At 35.5% G+C, this 20,774-nt stretch overlaps 1 protein-coding gene and 1 long non-coding RNA gene across 2 annotated transcripts; one reads left to right on the top strand and one right to left on the bottom strand.

The window, feature by feature from the left end:
- Nucleotides 1–1,989: 1,989 nt before the first annotated feature.
- Nucleotides 1,990–9,399, top strand: figla (folliculogenesis specific bHLH transcription factor). The gene is made up of 4 exons (XM_081364615.1): nucleotides 1,990–2,409; nucleotides 7,443–7,592; nucleotides 7,666–7,755; nucleotides 8,673–9,399. Exons 1-4 carry the CDS (start codon nucleotides 2,176–2,178, stop codon nucleotides 8,853–8,855), a joined length of 657 nt encoding a protein of 218 aa, XP_081220741.1. The 5' UTR covers nucleotides 1,990–2,175; the 3' UTR covers nucleotides 8,856–9,399.
- Nucleotides 9,400–12,353: 2,954 nt separating this feature from the next.
- Nucleotides 12,354–16,388, bottom strand: LOC308690318. The gene is made up of 5 exons (XR_014030145.1): nucleotides 16,341–16,388; nucleotides 15,949–16,084; nucleotides 15,618–15,812; nucleotides 13,831–13,943; nucleotides 12,354–13,095 (listed from the first exon to the last, which is right to left on the bottom strand). It is a non-coding gene; the product is annotated as an uncharacterized lncRNA (long non-coding RNA).
- Between the last annotated feature and the right edge of the window lie 4,386 nt (nucleotides 16,389–20,774).

The raw sequence follows: 20,774 nt of genomic DNA, 5'->3' as shown, positions 1-20,774 counted from the left end.
AACAGTCTCTTGACTTCAAACTTTGCATTTGTCCCCCTACACATTTGGGAGTCTAAAAGATGTTTTCCATATAGCTCAGACGTGATATGAACTAGAGAGAGTTCAAAAGGTCAGAAATCACTGTTAAAAAAAACATGTGACCATCTTTTACAGTCTAAAAAACAGTAATGGTAATTGTTGGCAGATTCTAATTAGAATATTTATAATTGTATATACGTTGACGACATTATGTCACTGTAGTATATGAGATTTAAAAAAAAAAAACTAAAAAGCAACAAGAGTGTTACACAAGAAATTTGTTTTTCAAGTGACTATTGTTAGTACTCCTCCCTTCACTGAAGCTCACTTTTGACCACTTTGCCTGCTTATTTGGGTTAGCACGATTATGAATTCACAGAATGTCTTTGGAGAGAGCTGGTCCCCTGTTATCAGATGAGCATGAATTAAATTCCTGACATCCCACAGGCACATTAATGTAAAACAGCAGCTGATCAGATTCCAAACCCACAATTGTGCCTCAGTTGTTCTCAAAATCATTATTGTGAGGACAACTACAGTCTCTTGCATGATCAAACTGATGAATGTTTTCATAACACTTCTTGTTTCTTCTTGTTTACATATATATATAAAAAAAGTAAAAAATAATAACAGCCAAAACAGAAAAGAAAAATCAATTTGATGTCTTTCACAGTTGTATCCAAGGCATGGGAAATTAGGATATTAGGCCATTATAGTTGTGAATTATGGAGATAGTTACTGATTACTGTCCAGCAGACTGAGTTAGAGACATTGTTTGCTTCTTTTTTATTTCATTTTATGTTCAAAAGAAGTGTGATAAGAGTTCTTTGTCATGGGGAAAAACAGCAAATAATACACTGAATCAAATCTTTTACAGAACGGTTATGTCAGACTGATGTATGACCGATGTATGTTGTATGATGTAAGACCGATAAGAACAGGATAACTTTCAATCTGGTGATTACGTGATGCGTCGTTAGGTTATCAATTCATAAAAGTTAGTTGTGGTTTTATGATTTAACAAGGAAGTAATGAAGATGAACAGGATGTTTACATTGGATTATTTTCAGACATGTTTAGTCATTTTTTATTGAATTTTGCTAGGAATATTTTGTGGATTATGTTTAATCCACATTTTTATACATCTTACTGAAAAAGGATATTGTTTTAAAAAGCATATAATTAAGTAATGCAGACAAATGACTCACCAGTATGATGCATTTCCACTTAACTGGTTCATAAAGGATGATTTCTTACAAAAGAAAGGTGATAGACAGTATGTGTTCAGTACAATGCCACCCGCTCAGACGGCTAATGAGCGTATTTGTGTGTGTAATTACTCTCAGTGAATATGTTTATGACCAGTGACAATTATGTTGTAGTTTCACTGAGTCAAGAAGTGGGGATGGATCTGAAGTAGTATCTACTGAAAAGGAAGAAATGCAACAACAAAATAATATGAATGATAATGCAATGTTTATGCAAATGCTATCTGCTGCAGTGCATTCATGCTTGTATTTTGGCATGCTACAAAAACGTGACCTGACAGACATGAACAGCTTATCCATTGTTGTTGCTGTTGTTTAATGAAAATTGAAACACTGTTGTTGAAAGTTTGAAACAAAGGAGAAGCTAAAATGAGTAAGACGGGATGGCAATTCAATCTTCATGTATGCAAGTGAAGTTTAGGCAACAGTTCTTGTGACAACTGAACTTCCCCACGTGGCAACTATCCCAGTCGTCCCATTCAATTAAAAAAAAATAATTATATATATATATATATATCAGGATATCAACATTACTGCCAGCAGAGTAAGAACTTTAAGTTCAATCACATCAGTCGTTTTGGAAAGGATTCAGGGTAAAATGACTTTTCATGCAGACTCAATAGATATGACCCCTGCACTGCCATCTAGCGGTGAAGCCTGAAAAGCACCTAATCTACATCAGTCAGGCTGGAGTTTGTCGCACAGGTGCTATCAATTAGAATTAGATTTTAAATGAGTCATTTGACCAACTTCTAGACCAATAGATTCTACAGTATGATCAATTACAATTATTTTTTCTTTCCAAACATATCATTCCCTACCTGTGTTATTTTAGACTATAGGCCTGCTGAGCAATTTTCTCATTTAGTATTTTAAAGAAAATACACGAATGTCAATTGAAATGACCGGTAAGAAGTTCAGGTCCATAGTGGGTCTCATGAAAGTCCCAGAGCGCGAGCTTATGGGCGATATTTTGTTGTGCGAGAGCGCCGAACCTTCACTTCCCGTTCACGTGAGTATTGGTAAATTTGTCCGTTTGGACGACGGCCAGTACCTCGATACGGAGGACCGAGATAAAGCTGTTAAGAGACGACAGCTTGCAAACGCAAAGGAGAGACTGCGGGTGAGTGTTTGCAAAGTTCACGACAGCAAGCATAATTTGTTTCCAGCATTTGTACATTGCTGCCCTCTTTTGGCGAGTGAAGCCCTGCTGGTTTACATTAGTTCATTAGTTCTCTAAAGCCTGGAACACACCAAGCCGACGCCGACGAACTAGCGCTGATGAAAGCCGACTGTGTTGTCGCCTCGCGTCGGGGTAAAAAGTGCACTTGAACACACCGAGAGAACTCCTGCCAACTGTCAGCTAGAAAGCGAGTTCTGCGCCTGCGTGTAAATGAGACAACTGTCTATTTTTGCAGATCTATTCGTCTATATTCGTTATTCAAAAAGGGAAACGGATGCTGCCGGCTGCAAATACACAAACGTAAACAAAGCAGTGCGCGCTTACCGTTTTGAATATCACACCTGCTTAACACTTTCTTTATTCCACTCCGCTCGTGTTAATATTGAAATATTCGCCAAGGAACACTCAGGTAAGATGACGTAACATTAGAACAGCCTTCTATCTGTACCGTTTTGACTTTGCTCGCTGTTTTGCTATTATTCTCGTGCACTGGCTCCTTCACTAAGCTGAACAGCCAATCAGAATTCCCTCTTTCACCGACGGCCCGACGCCGATTCAACATGTCGAATCGGCCGTTACAAAGCCGACGAGGACCAATTTCAGCCGACGGAGGGGAACACACCGAGAAGATTTAGTCGGCCGACGCACGGAAACTGCCCGACGGCCGACTGTCGGCTTGGTGTGTTCCAGGCTTAAGTTACGGTGTTGTTGTAGGCTACTTGACGCCATTCTGTGATGGAAACTTCATTTTAAACGTTTCTCGAATAAATCGATAGACTTGCAAAAAGTAATGGTAAAAATAAATGTTTTGTTTCGCCCCTTTTGCATTATGTTTCCATTACAACTTAACTGAAAAATAAGATACTGGTCAAAAATATTCCTTCACAAGTCATCTTATGCTCTTCACTGACTCTCTTTCCATGGTAATGGCTCCAAGTACACTATAACTTTTGATCAAACTTTAGGGTGCAAGGCAAGCACAACTAAAATAGCCTACTTGGAATTTGCGTAAAAAGGGCTGAATGGTTTTTACAATAAATATTGTAGTGTTTTTATTTTATCCTTTGTGATGGATTGTCATCTTCTTAAGACTAGTCTTTCCTGGTGCAGTAAAATCATCTTCGCAAGTTTCCAGTTTTAAGTAAACCGTAGCCTAACAAAAGAGAGAGACAAAATCCATTTGTTTCAATCAAAATGCATGTGCTAACCGTGCAGACTTCTTTCAATCCTTTTGTTAACCTCGTTGTTTAATGGCTTTGCAGAAAGATTGCAGTTCTTTTTTCCTTCTTTTTTTAGATCTCTAAATGACTTGCTGAAAGATTTGCTCTTCAAAATCTCAGGGCCGGTGATGGAGTAATAAAGGCCTTCCTGCTTCAGCTGGAACTGTTCTCTGGCTTCTTTGGCATTTCAGAAAATACATTTTTATTTTAATAACTACAGCTTTGATTGACAGAAATAAATGTTCAAATGGCAGGTCTTAAAGTTCCCCTGGTGAAAATCAAGCTTTTAATGTTGTTTATGCCTATGTGGTGTTTTCAAAAACGGGCAAACGTGACCTGGGAGTCACACAGTTTTTATTTTATTGTTTTTATAAATGGGCGTTTCTTCAACTAGGGGCACTTTTAGGCTTGTGAAGTTGAATAAAAAAAAAACTTGTTCAAAAGTCATGTAACACAGTCTCATAAGTTTAAATAATTTCTCTAGTTCTAAGGTCTGTAAGAGGACAAACTTAGATTACAAGAGAAATAGTTCATATTTTACATTTTTTCCAACCTGCAATGGACAAATGTCATTTCCACCACATCTCTATATACAGCTGTTATTTAAAAACAATAACTTATGCCATTCAAGAATTGTCTAAGATCATTTTTGTAACTAGTTTTATCAGTTCTTCCACAATGTACAATTATACATTTGTCAATGAGATAAATTAACTGCCCTGAGGACCAAATGCTGAACTGTACACCTGTCACACTCTGAAATTTAATATTGGTTTGGGCAAGAGCTTATTAGAAAATAAATAACTTGAATTTTTATATTAAGTAGAGCACGATCGCTTAAATTGTGGATACATTTTTAATGTGTGATGAGAACTTTTTAAGTGTTTTTAAAAAATGTGTGTGGTGGTGGAAATGACAATGAATTAACGTGAATGTAGAGAAACAGTGATATTTAGAGAAATATTTATTTGAAAAACTCTTAAACTCATCACACTCAGTAAACTCAATTCACAAAGTCAATCTACTCTTGCAATCCATATCAATTGTACTTTGTAATCATAAATGTCATTTCCACCACATGCTGTCATTTCCACCACAGAGGGCAGTGTGGTGGAAATGACAGTTCTGTAGTTTTTTGTGAAAAAATGGAAGATAGCTTCACTGATTAGCTTTGAATTAATACTTAGCATTTCATGTTTGTAAAATACTCTTATTTAACTTAAAATTTTTAACTTTTTAAAAACACCCTTGAAGGTACAGCATGTTTGGAAATGACGTAGAATAAATATATTAACTGATCAAGCAATATTTACCTAGATTTTTCTTATTTTCTTCTTGATGAAAATTTAAAATTGCCTCCATGTCCAACATGTGCTGTGATGTCACTGAACATTTCCATAGAAACCACCTAAACAATCTTTCACACAAACTTTTTAAAGGGACATTACAGTGTTGTGGTGGAAATGACACCAATACTGTGCGACAGCTATATTTTGTATAAAAAGTAATATTGATGGTGGTCTCACATTAAATACTATAATGCATTTTAATTATTTTACTAGTGCTTAATTTAGGTATATTAATAGTTACCAGATAAGTCATACTTTTAAACTGTATTTTCATTGTTGAAGTTAAAAAGTCTGGGTGTGCAACAAGGATAAAACAGTGATTTTTGACACCTATAAGGAGGTTGAAAAGTATGAAAAAATCATAATAGAAAGGTAGTAAAAAGTTTTTAAGGAGGTTTTATTATTAGTTTGAAAAAGAAAGAGGATTTTGTCCAAAATTGTATGTATTTTTAAAAATGACCAAAGTACATAAAAGTGCCCATAGTCTAAGAATCACCCATATATATATTTATTATCCTCTAAAATATAATATCTTTTTTATCACATCAGATATTTTAGTAGTTATCAAATTAGGTATCATTTGAAAGCTTACAAACTCAGAATTCATCCTGTGAAAACTGTTTTGAAATTGGACGTTGTGTTACCATAGAAACAGTACTCTAAATTCTTTTATTTGGCTCCACCCCTTTTGGGCGTAATCATCTTTCATAATTTATGATCAAAACCTTTTCTAATCTTGACAAAATATTGTCAGAAAGGTCTGAGTCTCAAGGTTCGATATTTTGTGACAGAAGTGATATTTGGACAATTTGTTACGGCAGAATGCATACAATTAAATTCAATGTAGCCTAATGTATGTCACCCGGTGGCTATTTTTGGTAATATGCCTAAACAAAATGGGAACTTTGGAAATTTGGAACACAACTTGGTTAGATATATGGCTTTGATTTTATATTAATTTTAGAGTAAAAAATATTTTGTAAAATATATATTTTATATGAAATATTAAGTACAGTATATTTGATTTACTGTAAATTTAAACTTCCATAACTTTTTCATACTTTCATGTTTTCGAAGTGCTTTCACGTCAGCAATAATCTGCTGAGTGTTTTCTTTAAAACAAGACCAAACTTAGGTCTATACCTATACATTCTTGAATTACAACCATTTAAGTTTGAATAGTGCATTTTAATGTTCATTCTCAAAAAGGGGGGTGAGAGTTAAGGGGTTAAAGTACCATTTTTATGGTAATGCAAGGTCCGATTTCAAAACGGTTTTCACAGGCTGAATTTGAAGTTCGTAAGCTTTCGAATGATATATAATAATGTCAACATTAGATCAGGTGAAGTATAGGATATAATTGTTTTAAACATGCAGTGGCAAGTGGGCCAGTGACAGTTAACAGATTAATGCCTTGGTCCTTTTTTTTATACTCTAATCAGGCAACATGAACTGGGAGTCACAACTCATAAAATCCAAAACATATCAAATATTTCAAAAATTCTTTTGTATATGTTTTACTTAAGTTTTTTATAAGATATAAAAAAATGACATGAAATGATTTTTCGCTTATAATTTTCCACTCTTGCCTGTTTAAGGGTTAATACAAACCATGTACAAATTCATAAGTCAACACCATTGCGGAGTATTTTCTCCTTAAAACTGCAGTGAACCAAAGACAAAACACGTCTCAAAAACACGGTTTGAAATCGCTGGTGTTTCTTACGTCACAAACTACCTTGTAACCAATCACGTCAACGTGTGATCGTCAACGACTGGATCTCTGAGCTGGTGTGAGTGGGTGGAGGTCAGGCTAATTTGCATATTCATAGAACCACATGACATTTTGGTGATCAAAGATGATTTTTAAGGGATAAAATTACAGGGGGACTTTAAGAGTAATGACCATGGACTTTTTAAGCTGTAATGCATAATTGTTTCCTTTGTTAAGCCTTCTCTCTCTGAATGGAAGCTCTCAGGATTCCAAATATACAATTTGCAATTATGGAAATTTTCCAAAAATGTATAGCCTAATTAGAGAGACTAGCTGACTTTCTCAGAGTTGATCTAATGCATTGTGACACATTCACTTTAATTAGTCCATGATGGCCGTTCACTGTGATGCTGGGCTACAGTAAATCATTTCTGTGTTTTCAAGTCATTATATTTTGTATGTAGCATATATTGTATAAAGCATGTAGTAGAATGGGTTTAGGATGGGAGGGTTAAAAACCAAAAATACTGGTCTTAATCTACCCTATATTGTATTCATCAGGGCTGTGTTTCCCAAAAGTATTGTGAGACCAGTTTGTTCCTCAGCTCCATTTTTGTGTTATTTCTTTGGTTCAGTCAAAGATGTTGTGAAATGTTGCCTGTTAATGGTGTCATCTGCTGCTCCACTCAGGTGAGGAGCCTGAACAGCATGTTCTCGTACCTTCGCCGTATTGTGCCAGTGATGCCGCGAGATCGAAAGCCCAGTAAAGTGGACATGCTGAAGGCTGCAACGGAGTACATCCGGCTCCTCTCAGCGGTCCTCAATCACACCTCTGCCACTGTGAGTCAAGCCCCACGCCATCCCCTTTTGTCCTAGAAGATATTACAAGACAATTCATGTGTGTGTGTGGCAGGGAAATGGAAATGCAAATGTTTTCCTGGACACTGGAATGAACTACTCAAGCATGGAGAGTGACTCTTCTGATCTCTGGAACATGGAGGATGTGAGTACACTGAAGAAATGTTCTAGAAGTGTGTAAAATGTGTTTTAAGTAAATGCTTTCAATCAGATGTCACACTAACATTCAAAATTGTGAATGTTTTTGTTCCCTTCTCTCTTGGCCACCAAGGCTGTGTATGTTGGATCAAAAATACAGTAAATCTGTAATATTCAGTGTTGGGGAGTAGCTAACTGCAAGTAGCAATGCTACTAAACTACATTTTCAGTAGCTTGACAGGAGCTAAGTTGCTTTTAAAGCAGTGTAGTTTTTCCAGTGAGAAGCTGAAGATGAATATGCAAGCCAAAGATTAAAAACGCTGTCTGTGCATTTACAGGTGAATCGTAGCCTTTTTAAATTAATTGTCCTGCTTTATTGCACTTAATATCAAACGTCTATTTCTGATTTTATGATGACCTAAGTCTGTTTAATCTGTCCCGCCACCGTTTTATAACGACGTTGTGTTTGGCACCATTGCTTTGGCAAAGCATCGGCCAATCGAAAAAAAATCGTTCTTCATTAACGATTATTCAGTTGTTTGTAATACACAATGTCACTGTAAAAAAAAAAAAAAAAATCTAAGTAGTTTTACTTTTTCAAAAGAGTAGCTTGACTGTATCTGAACTACTTTTGTAGCTTGTCAAACTACAGTTTCAGAGTAGCTTCCCCAACTCTGGTAATATTGTAAAATAAAATGTTATTACAGTTTTCTAATTGAATATATTGGAGAAGAAAGTTGTATTCCTATGATGTCAAAGCTTTATTTTAAGCATAATTAATCCAGTCTTCAGTCTCATGATCCTTCAGAAATCATTCTAATATGCTGATTTGCTGCTCAAAAAAAAATTATTTCTTCTTCCTTTTTTCCTCTGAAATCTCTCTGCATGCTATCACTGTATGGTTCGCCTCGATCTCCTCCTCAGGCCCTGGAGTTGAATCCCTTTCTATCGGAGGACGTGAGCTTGGCTGCCCCACTGGTCACCATGGCGACAGGAGCGGACGATGACATTGATCTCAACAACATGACAGTACAGTGTGTTGTACCAATGTACATTGTTCAGGTCGGCTCAGAACAATCGGTGGTAACGAGTACGCTCTCGTCTTAGTGCCTTCTTTTGGTGCTTTGAATCACTCACATTTTTCTATATGTGTCTTCAAGATCTTCACTTCATGCTATTTGTGCCCTTTATCACTAATATTACAAAAATATTTGAAATGTCAGCCAAGATGAATTGGATAGTTGACTGATGCTGAGCTCTCATGAGACTTTATTTTGTTGGATTATTTATTTTTTCATAAATGTATACTCCATTAATTATGGGAGGAAAATCTCTATAAAGTTTATTTTGAGTCTTTTCTGCTGCTTTATGGTTTACAAACATGAATAAATTGTAAATGCTAATTAATGCGTTTTAATCATTATTACAATTTTTCAACATCAAGGTTAAAAGGCATATGTCAATGACTAACGAGGTTCAAGATTATCTTAGAAAATGTCTTTGCATGTTTTTTTTTTTATATAGCTAAAAAACATTTCTGCGAAAAAGCTGTAAAAATCAAGTCTACGCACTTTAGTTTCCTTAATCTCTCTTTTTTTTTTTTTTTTACTTGATTAATCTGTTTTCCATTTTAAAAGTGCTTTTTCAGCTTTCTAATGAGTTTTTTTACATACAATTATGCATAATTACAAATCTATACTTTTATTCCCCATTTTGAACTTGTTAAATGGGGAAAATGAATCATCTAGGCTTTATGCAGAACGTCACATGAACAAACAGGAAACGGGTCTCATTGCATCTGATTGTTGGAGAAATTGTATTTATTTATTTTTTTATTTTTTTTTATTTGAACAAAGCACAAGGGGATACAGTATCAAGCACAAAAAATAAAATAAAATAAAAATAAGACCGTAAACCCAAAGTAGAGCAAGGCAGTAGATAAGGGATAGTCTACCAAAAAAATAACAATTCACAAAACATTCATAAACTACAAATCCAAAAAATTAATACAAGTAATTAGAAATAAATAACATTGGGAATACATAAATAAATAATAATCTTCAGAAAATCAGGAAGTAATTTATAATGAAACCATAAATTCTTTGAGCAAGAAAGAAGTTTTAGCAGCTTTCTTATTAGCTGATAAACAGAGTCATAAAATAATTTTAAATCAACACAAAAAAGTCTAAAATTGGGCTTAGAATCAGTTTCTTTACACTTATGAAGATAAAACTCGCCACATAAAGTAAGCAGTTTTAATCGGTCATCCATTTCCTTTGACCCGGAGTCCCAGATCAAAAACAGCACATTCACAACCTCAAAAGTAAAGAGTTTGTAATAAGCAGAAAAAATAAGCCAGGCTACTTTTATCCAGAACTCCTTTGCATAATAACATACAAAAAAACAAATGTGGTATTGTTTCAAGATTTACAGAATGCGCAGTGTGAAGAGATGTCTAACTTAAACTTAAAGAAGAGAGTTACAGGAATAGTAATTATGTAGAATTTTAAAGTGAAGCTCTTTCCACTTGTTAGGTAACAGAAACTTATTAATGCCAGTCCATACATTAATGGTAGAAAGAGAAGGATACTTTAATTTCCATTTGAAAAAAGCTTTGGGATGACAGCTGATCTTCCTAATAAGAAATCTTCTAATCCAAATTTTTTTTACATTTGACATTGGAAAGCTCCAAACCTCCAATAGACAACTGGGGCATTTCACAAACGGATACTTTAGCTACAGTATGACCTAACCATATGCAAAAGTTTAGGGGAAATAGAATTAATAAGTTATAAACTTTAGGTGAGAAATCCACTCCAAAAAGGTTGATAAATTCATTGTAGGAATAAAAGCTGCCATCCTTCAACAAATCCAAAACAAAAATAACACCTTTGTCAACCCAATCCTTAATAAAGAGAGATTTTTTTTTTTTTTTTTTTTTCACGCAGCACATTCTGATTGTTCCATATAATACTCCTATGTGGGGAAAAATTGTTAATGGCAGCACAAACTGATAGCGATTGGCTAACCTAGCTAGTTATTTTTATTTTTGTTTTATTTGATTTAAAATCCCCCTGTAGTCAATTTTATCCCTTAAAACTCATCTTTGATAAAAAAAAATTACATATTTAAACACTTTTTTCTTGAAGAAAAATTCTTCATGCTTTAAAAAGCTGTATGTAACCCTACACCCTTGCCTCATTTAGTATATGCAGTTTGATGAATATGCAAATTAGAATGGGATGAATATAGTATCAAAATGATTAACACGTGCAAGCACTATAATGCATGAACATGATAAAGGTTGCAGATATGTTTTACTATCTACAACCAAATGCCTTTTAACTTGCATGTGTAAAATTCTAAATTGAATGAATGTGTCGCAATTTGTACAAATAGAGACATTTTTGTGAATACAAATGTTTTCTTTTCACATAAAATTACAGCTTAATGATTTTTTAAATATTTTTTGTGCATTTAATATTAATATTGTGCAATATTAAAGGTTTTTATGAAATATTTCCATTTTTGTCAGTTACAGAAAAAAATAATAATAATGCAACAAATAAGGAGATTGTTTTATTTATTTTAATCAGGTTTGTTAAAAGTGTGCTTAAGTTAATTTGCGCAACCATGTATTTGCTATAACGATGAAAATATTTGAAAACCAGTTAAATCAAGTAGCCTAATGATGCAATCCTTTAAGTCTTAACATTTGAGTGTAAGCAGAATTAAATGGATGTAAAATTATCATGTCACATGTGATATTTTATTTAATGTGACATGTACTGTATGTCAATAAGTAGGCTACACAAATTTAAGTAGGCTACACTCCAATGACACGCACGCACGCACACACACATATTGTGGGTGGTGTTCATAATCTGTTTGCCTCTACAAAGTATGCTTCATTAATGAGGTAGGCCTATATTGTGTACAAAATGTGGTGCTACTGCCATCTAGTGGTAGCAGGTTTTCTCAGACAGCTGTGTGTGGATCGTGCAAGGCTAAACCAGCGAAATTAAAGTCTCAAAATCCAAATGAATCAAATAGGATTGACTCAGAAAGAGTCAATGAATGCACGCGTCACCTGATCTACAAATGCATATCTTACTTGTTGCATGCACATATTCTGACCTACATTAATACAAAATCGAGGTTTTGTATTAACAACTATATCTCTATTTGTACAAAATGCTGCACATTCAAGCATTTCTGGATTTTGCACACACAAGTTGTATTAGTTTAAATGTAGTGACGCACATTTGTGAATTTATCAAATAAATGGGTGCACGCATTAATAATTAGCACCGGTTGCAACATGACTTATTTTATCCAAGGCCCCCCCTTCTCTCCGAATAAATACACTGAAAAAAATGAAAGTTGAATTTACTTAAAAAATGTATGCTCACTTAAAAATGTTGGGTTAAAAATAACCCAACGAATAACCCAACTGTGGATTGGTATAGCACCTTCCCAACTGTGGGTTATTTTAACCCAATGCATTGGGTTAAAATACAGTTGGGTTAAAATAACCCAACAGTTGAGTTAAATATTTATTTTTATTTATGACCTTATTTTAATAAATAAAATACACATTGTTTTCAAATACAGATTGTTTATTTGTATAAACAATACATATGTTTCAACAAATATATTTTTCAATTACAAACTATGTATTGTGGAGTCTAGGATTTAATGTAAATATACATAATTGTACATACAACACACATAATAAATTCAAAACCTATGCAAATATGTACAAACAGAACACATTCAAAACCTACACAAAAATACACATAGCATACATACAATTGTACAGCATACAGCACACAAAAATTCAAAATGAACACTAAATTAAGAACTACACATTAATAACCTATTTAATTCAATAACCTATACAAATATGGAAAGAATACACAAATTAATAACAATAAATCCTAATCACAACTTTATTAAAAGTTCTTCACTGTACACTGAATGCATTGATGTGTTAGTGTAAACATACCTTGAGTAATAAAACTACAAATACATATGTTGAATACTGGACCTAATGATGATGATGATGATCAAAGTTCTTAATGAGGCAGGAACTCCTCCAGATATATCTCTAGATATATTAAAGTTTGCATGCTACAAAAACTCCCAAAATGGGTGCAGAGGTCTTGAAGTAGTTTATCATAGATGTAAAACATTTTTGAAACACATCCATTGCTTGAAATAAAGTCTTCTGTTCAACTGCTTCCACACTGAATATGATAAAAACTTGTGAGTTCTCTTCGTCCCCAATTAAGCATCAAGCCATGTGGATCCGGGCTTGTCTCACTGTTTCTCACTTGTCTCCATCCTTAAAAGAATAAATAATGTTCAGTTGGGCATGCACTGTGACAACATCAACAGTGTTAAATTATGAAAAAGTTACATCAAAGCAGTGCTGTATTGAATTAAATTATGGTCACTCTAATTAGTCATTACACCTGCCGTTAAAGGATTAGTTCACCCAAAAATGTAAATTCTGTCATTAATTACTCGCCCTCTTGTCATTCCAAACCTGTAAGACTTTTGTTCATCTTCGGAACACAAATAAAGATCTTTTTGATGAGTCTTACAGATTTCTGTCCCTCCATTGACAGCTACACAACTATCACTTATAATCCCCAGAAAGGTAGCAAACACATCATAAAGGTAATACATGTTACTCCAGTGGTTTAACCTCAATTTTATGAAGTGACATGAGTATATTCTATCCCTTAAACATAATTTAAAATTAAGATTAAACCACTGGAGTCACTTGGATTACTTTAATGAAGTCTTTACTACCTTTCTGGGGCTTGAAAGCGGTACTTGTGTAGATTGTCAATGGAGGGACAGAAATCTCTTAGATTTCATCTAAAAGATCTTCTTTTGTGATCCTAAGATGAGAGAAAGTCTTACAGGTTTAGAACGACATGAGGGCGAGCAATTTTGGATGAACAATCCCATTAACAAGCGGAATCATTGAAGAAAAGAAGAAGTGGACGAACATAAGCCGAAGAGCAGTGTAATTTATCAAAGTTGATTTGATAGTGTTGCTTTTACTTACAGGCTTAATGTCAAAAAGCTGCACTTCATTTCAGCATATGTTGGACACACCATTTTTCCATTTGTGAGGTATGGCGATGATGGCAGGATGTCAGGCCATTTCTCCGGGATCATCTTTGAAAGACAAGAAAAAAGAAAAAAGAAAAAAAAATTCCAGTTTTCAACTATACCACACGTGTGTCAACCTAATTTCATATGCACTTAATATAATAATAATAATAACTTTATTGCAGACTCACAGGTCCAAATAAAAAAACAAGACAGTACACACAATACAATAAAAACTTAGACACAGCCAAAACAATTTTCCAAAATAAGACACTCCTTCCCTATAGAGGGTATGCACTGACGTCACTTTCCCGCCGAAGAGCTGCTGCATGACTGGATTTAATAGGGGTAACTGCGAAAACGTGAGTAAAACAAATGATTATCAGTTTAAACTAAAGGTTGGACTCGATATAGTGTTCCTTACAACTTATCAAAGATCCAGTGATCATGGATATTCATATTTCGTTCTTCCTGTCAGTCTCATAGAGGCTATGCTGTCAGTACCGGAAAGAGAATGGATTAGTTCACCTCTCGAGTCTTCGGGTCTGATTCTTCTGAGTCTTTCATTCTTTTGTCACATGACAGCGCTGGACCATAAATGAGTTACTAATGTTTTAACGGCTTAGATTGGGAGTTGAGGTAAACTAACAGACTGCATAGCCTGAAGACCCAGATAAATCAATTAAAGGTCCCGTTTTTCCTGTGTTTTTGAAGCTTTGATTGTGTTTACAGTGTGCAATATAATATGTGTTCATGTTTCGCGTGTAAAAAAAAAAAACAGTATTTTTCACACAATTTCCTTATCTGTATACCGCTGTTTTCACTGTCCTAAAAACGGGCTGATAACTTCCTTGCTCTATGAAGTCCCTCCTTCAGAAATGCATAACGAGTTCTGATTGTGCAGCGGTTCCTGTGTTGTGATTCGACAGCAGCTTAGCGCACGTTGCCCGGAAAGGTCACGCCTCTAACCATAACGTGGAGATGCATGCTCTCAGTGTTATTGTAAACATGTCTTTAATTTAAATTCAATTTGAGCCGGAATCAGACCCAAAGAACATAGATGATCACATTGATCTCTAAGTACAGCGCCCCTGGGAAGGCCAAACAAAGGTGATTTGACTCCGGGAAGAAAATATCAGCGTCTCGACGACATGGCGACAAACACACTCTACAAACGCAACTCTTCCTCTTCTCCGTGGGAGCGCAACAAGACCACGCCCCCTTTTTTTGTGTATTCCTGTGGGCGGAGGTTAGTCAAAAAACTGTTCTAGTGACGTCATTAAAAGCAGGAAGTAGAGGGAAGTAGTCCAAACAAGCCGTTCACTGTTGACTTTGAAAGGGGACTTCTGTTAAATAAAATATCTCACTTGGCACTGAACTTTGAGCTTTATCATTTTACAGGTATTATTTATGCTCTAACAGCAACATTACACACTAACTAAAGTTTGAAAAATGGGATCACGAAGAACAGGACCTTTAATCGTTTCTGTTTCTCATAATTTGGCCTCTTCCTTGCATTGCAATTTTTTTCTTATTCTAAATGTGATCAACATTTGATGTGTTTGGGGAATTTGGCTATTGACATAACATTTAAATAAATATGAAATGAACGAAATGACTTGAAAAAAGATTTGTTCATTTTTATGAACGAGATTTAAAGATCCAAGTCAGTAAAATTATCCGAACTTCCCACTACTACGTCACGCGCATACCCTCTGTACTGAACTTCATTAAACTCACCATTCCAAGAAAATTGTGAAGTCTAGGATGTTCTCTAATGATTTCTTCGGTAGTTTTTGTTCCAGAGGATCAATTCCATGCACTGCAGTTTGTTGAGGTGTTGTGTGTCTCTCATGAACTCCTCGACTTGGCTGTGAGGACTTCTTGCTTTTCTTTTGCCACTCAAACATTGTCAGTCATCAGACAGCTCAGACTCTATTGAAATTAAAACATACTGTATTAAAATAAGTGAAGACAGCTGGAAAAAAAAAACATAAGTAATTATCTGTACCTGGATCTGTAGTAGCCCCAGCACTGCACATTTGGTATCTCTAATCATTATTCAACTTACCAGCTTGTTAGTAGAGGGACTCCAAGACCGGTGCCAGATAAGGAAGACATCCAAAATGTGTACTATTGTACACTGTCCAGGACCAAAGTTGAGAACCATTGTCATCCAGTAGCGTAAAACTTTAATTTACTCCTTCCTGTGTTAGAATGAATCAGAAAAAAAAGAAATATTTTCAAAAAAGTAAACTAGTCCTTAAAAACTTGTTACTACAGTAAATCAAGGTAATCTGTGTATTGGAAAACATAACAAACTTTCTTTAACTAATCATGAACTAATAGTTTATTTGTTACAAAGTGTTTCTCATGTTTTCCACTTCAATTTTGTTAGGAATATCTGCACTTTTTCATCTTTCTTTCATCGCGGAGATTTCAGCGAATTCAAAGGCTTCTCACCGCACTGTTGTGGTGTCGTGTGACCGACGTCTGAGCTCGCGCCGCGAGGCCGAGCTGATAAATGGTCCGTGCACAAGTACGGTTCAGAGCTCTTTCGTTCCGCATTTAGTGACAATTGTAGTCGCACCTGTACGAAAAAAGTACATTACCAGTCTGGAGCACTGCTTCAGCTGTGACAGACCATCACTAAAGTCCCTTAAATTTGCTATCACGAATACCGTAAAACAGGCGTAATGATATGATTTCAGATTAGACATAACTTACTTAGTATAATATTGTAGTAGGTAACTCAGTAGTAGTAACGTACATCTCTAAATGGTTTTACTAGTATAATTTTTAATTAATTATTTTATTTCTGCTAGCGAGCTAACGGGGATAGCTAGGATTAATTTCCAATCGATCTCACTTCCCGGAGATCATTAAAACGGACTAAGGGGAACTTCGTTTTTTTAAAATATAAAATTCAGTTTTAGAGTAATTATATTCAACGTCTCAGTATACAATACTTAATGTTATACGTATATAAAAACGATATGACTTACCTTTTATAATCAAGATGCAGCAGCAGCTTCTGTGTTGACTGTCTGTCACTGGACCGTTAAAATTTGAACTGTCGCTGCGGAAACCGTAGGTTATTTAACCCAACGGTTAGGTTATAACTAAAAATAAACCAACGACATAAACAAATGACCCAATAAATTTTAAGATAACCCAACATATTGACCCAATATGTGTAACCCAACGGTTGGGTTACACAAATAACCCAACGTTTTTTACTGTGTGGTAAGTGGTTCCACACAATTGAGGTCTATTAATTTGTAGTTGTTTGTGCGGGTTGTGAAATGCTTAAAAACCGCGAAAGGAAAGTCTCAAAATCCAAATGAATCAAATGAGTCAATCAAATTGACTCAGAAAAGACGTCAATGAATACACTCCTGTCACCTGATCCACAAACGCACATCTTCTTTGTTGCATGCGCAAATTATGATTAACTAATACAAAAGAAAACATTTGTATTCACAAAAATGTCTCTTGTATAAATTGCAACACATTCATTCAATTTTGAATTTTACACACGCAAGTTAAAAGGCATTAGGTTGTAGATAATAAAACATATCTGCAACATTTATCAAGTTCATGGATTATTGTGCTTGCACGTGTTAATCATTTTGATACTATATTCATCCCATAAATTAGCCAATCAGACAACGGCCACAATCCACTGACCTATAGTTGCACGTTGGATGTTAATTTATTTACTTGTGAATTTGATTCATATTTGTGAATCTCAATCAATTTATTTAGAATAATGCAACAATTCTAACCCCCATATTAGTGAGAGGAAGGAAATAAAACTTTTAGAAATCAATCTGCATATGCAATGGACATATGCTCATCTTTGTTCGCTCCTTTTAAAGGTGTCTTAAGGAAAATGGCTCTTTAACGAAGCACATACAAAAGACCTGAACCAGAAGCCAAAATTTATACAGAATTCTGACTAATCTAGACGTACTACAATCGTCATGTTGTCATTATCATGTGACCTAGCAGTGTCAGTTGCGTTGCTTCATTGCCATTCATAAATCCTCTCCCGTGGCCTCATGGGATAGTAAAAAAATAAATATCCATCACTCACCCTCATGTTGTTCCAAACCTACTGTCTGGTTACCAACATTCTTCAAAACATCATCTTTTTTTGTTCATCAGAAGAAAAAAAACTCAAACAGGTTTGAAACAACATGAGGGTGAGTAAATGATGACAGAATTTGAGTTTTTGGGTGACCTATCCCTTTAATATCAGAAAACACCAGCAGGTGGAGCCAGTGGCCGCGTCTTTAATCCACAGCTGCATCATTTAGCAGGGAAAGACATCCAGAATAAATAATCTGTGATCCCGACAAATCCACGATATTAAATGCTCTGCGGTGGGGAAAAAACCTTCCTGCTCTTTTCGTTTTATACGTGTGCTAGTATTTTTCCACTTGAGGCGAACAAACTCAAGGTTCTCGTAAAAAATACGAGCGGGATCTGGATGTAGACAGTGAGGAGGTCATGAATCTGGCAGGCGTGGTCGTGGGCTGGTCCAGCCTGCAATAAACGTCAAAAACAGAGGGGATGCGAAGGTCTGGGAAAACACAGACCCCAAACAATACCATTCATACTGGAAAACTAGACTAATTCTCGATTGCTTGGCGCACGCGGCTGTTTTGTCTCATTGCAGTGTAGATTCATAGGGCGACTGTGCGTAAAGGACAAAGAGGAGAGGATGTTGTAAGGTAAGCATCTCTTGCCTCGTTTAATTTCTCCATCACAATTTCAGTCAATAGTTGAGATTTCCTGGGATTTAATCAATAGTGCTTGAACTTGTGGATGGAGGAATTTTGGACCCCACGCATCCATCACGGTGACCGTGATGCTGGACTGCCATGATATTGTAGGATTGCACGAATATATTACAAGTTACATTTATAACACCGTAATCGGGAACGGTACAGAGGTTAAACACTTGGCACCAAAGGAAATGGAACCAGAATGTGTTAAGACTATAAAGATGGTTGTTTGTGATGTAATCTGAATATTAAGTAAACGATATTGTATTTTATTAATCAGACGCCTTGGAGCTTAGTGATTGTACGAGGTTTTGACGCTTCAGCTTTCAGGCGCCATAATATTGGGAGTTTCGCGTTAACTGGAAATCTGTTTTCTTCACCCGGTAATCCGTCTTTTTTTTTGTATTGGAGTAATTTAAGCACGCCTATGTAATTTGTGCTGCGTTTTGATATGCGATTGTGTTCTGTAACATGTCATGCTCTCTTCAAAACTGTTTAATTTTCCCAGTGGGCTCTTGTACTGATGCCCGGAGGCTGAGCCTCGCGCTGCTGGTGCTGATGATGCAGCGGGGCTCGTGTTGTTGCTAGGCAGCCGCGTACAGGCCCTGCCGCGCGAGCATCCGCTACTGCACAAAACATTCGACACAGCACGGTTCATAATGCTTTATAAATTAATGAATGCATAAATGCCTTTTTTACAAGAAAGCAGCATTTCTAGTATCATTTCTTTTAACAGTGGTGCTTTTTTCACCAGCCGATGCACGTCTACTCCCTCTCATAGCAGTTCAAACTGGGTGTTGTTTTGCTATAGAAGAAGTGGGCGTGACACGGGAGTCTTCCCCCCTGGAATATAAGCCCTAGAGAGAAAGAGAGGGTGGCACAGGTCCTCTCTGCTCAATCTATAGCCATCCTAAAATCCTAATACGTTTGCCAAATAGACGAGACGATATGACCCTTTTTTATTAGGGTCGGCTGACTACTTTTCCTTTTAATCATCTTTTTGTGCACCAAGAACTAATGGATATTATCATAATGTATTCATTTAATTTGCTGTTTCCATGAGGTTTAGCTGCAGGGGTGAAGGAATGATTTAAATTATGTGGGGTGGGGGGAATAGTCTTAGATCTTAGACTATCCTTTTTTCCACTGCACTACTAAATTAATGATAATCTGGTGGCAAAGCTTTACAATAAGGTTTTACTAGTTAACATGAACTAATAATGAACTGCACTTTTACAGCATTTATTAATCTTTGTTAATGTAAATTTTGACATTTACTAATACATTATTAAAATCAAAAATTGTATTTGTAACATTGCTTAATATAAATACAGCAGTTCGTTGGTTGTTCATGTAACTAACGTTAACAAAGATTAACAAACTCCGTAACAAATGTATTGCTTTATTATGCATCTTTATTATTTAGCTAATTAATTAGCTTCTCAACCCCCTGCAGATCCCCAGGTTGGGATACCCTTGGCTAAAATAGTTTTAAAAAGAAACATTTGTATAAAAATAAAAAAATATTTAAATGTAATGTAACATGCACTTTAATGTTGACTGTTTATCTCTCTTTTGTAATTTTTGTGGTTACATTTAAAGTAAATGAGTGTATTGTTAGTGTCATTTTAGATGTTCATGTTGCCACATTAAAATCATGGAAACAGTTTTGACAAATTTGTTCACAATCTTGTTGAAACATGGCAAAAAAGGCCATTCACTGTGTGGATTTAGTATTGCATTGGAAACGGATTCAGAGAGTATACAACACCCATTTTAAAACTCCAAACAAGGCTAATCACGCTTAGAAATAGCTTTTTTTTTCCTTCCCTGAAAATGTTCCAATTCATTGTTGGTTTTAAAAAGCATGCTTTTTTTGGTGCATGGGTCACTGATTTCTCAGCGCATTATACAGAAGTCAATGCACCCAGAACCACACATTAACTTAATTATAAGATCCTTTTAAAATCAATCCAGCATCACTTTAACCATTATACATCCCCCTTATATACTCTCTCTCTCTCTCTCTCTCTCTCTCTCTCTCTCTCTACTCTCTCTCTCTCTCTCTCTCTCTCTCTCTCGCTCTCTCTCTCTCTCTCTCTCT

Source organism: Scardinius erythrophthalmus, assembly GCF_964197995.2.
Source record: "Scardinius erythrophthalmus genome assembly, chromosome: 5".
NCBI lineage: Eukaryota > Metazoa > Chordata > Actinopteri > Cypriniformes > Leuciscidae > Scardinius > Scardinius erythrophthalmus.
Note: the sequence above shows the minus strand (reverse complement) of the source record. Positions and strands in the feature narration are given on the sequence as shown.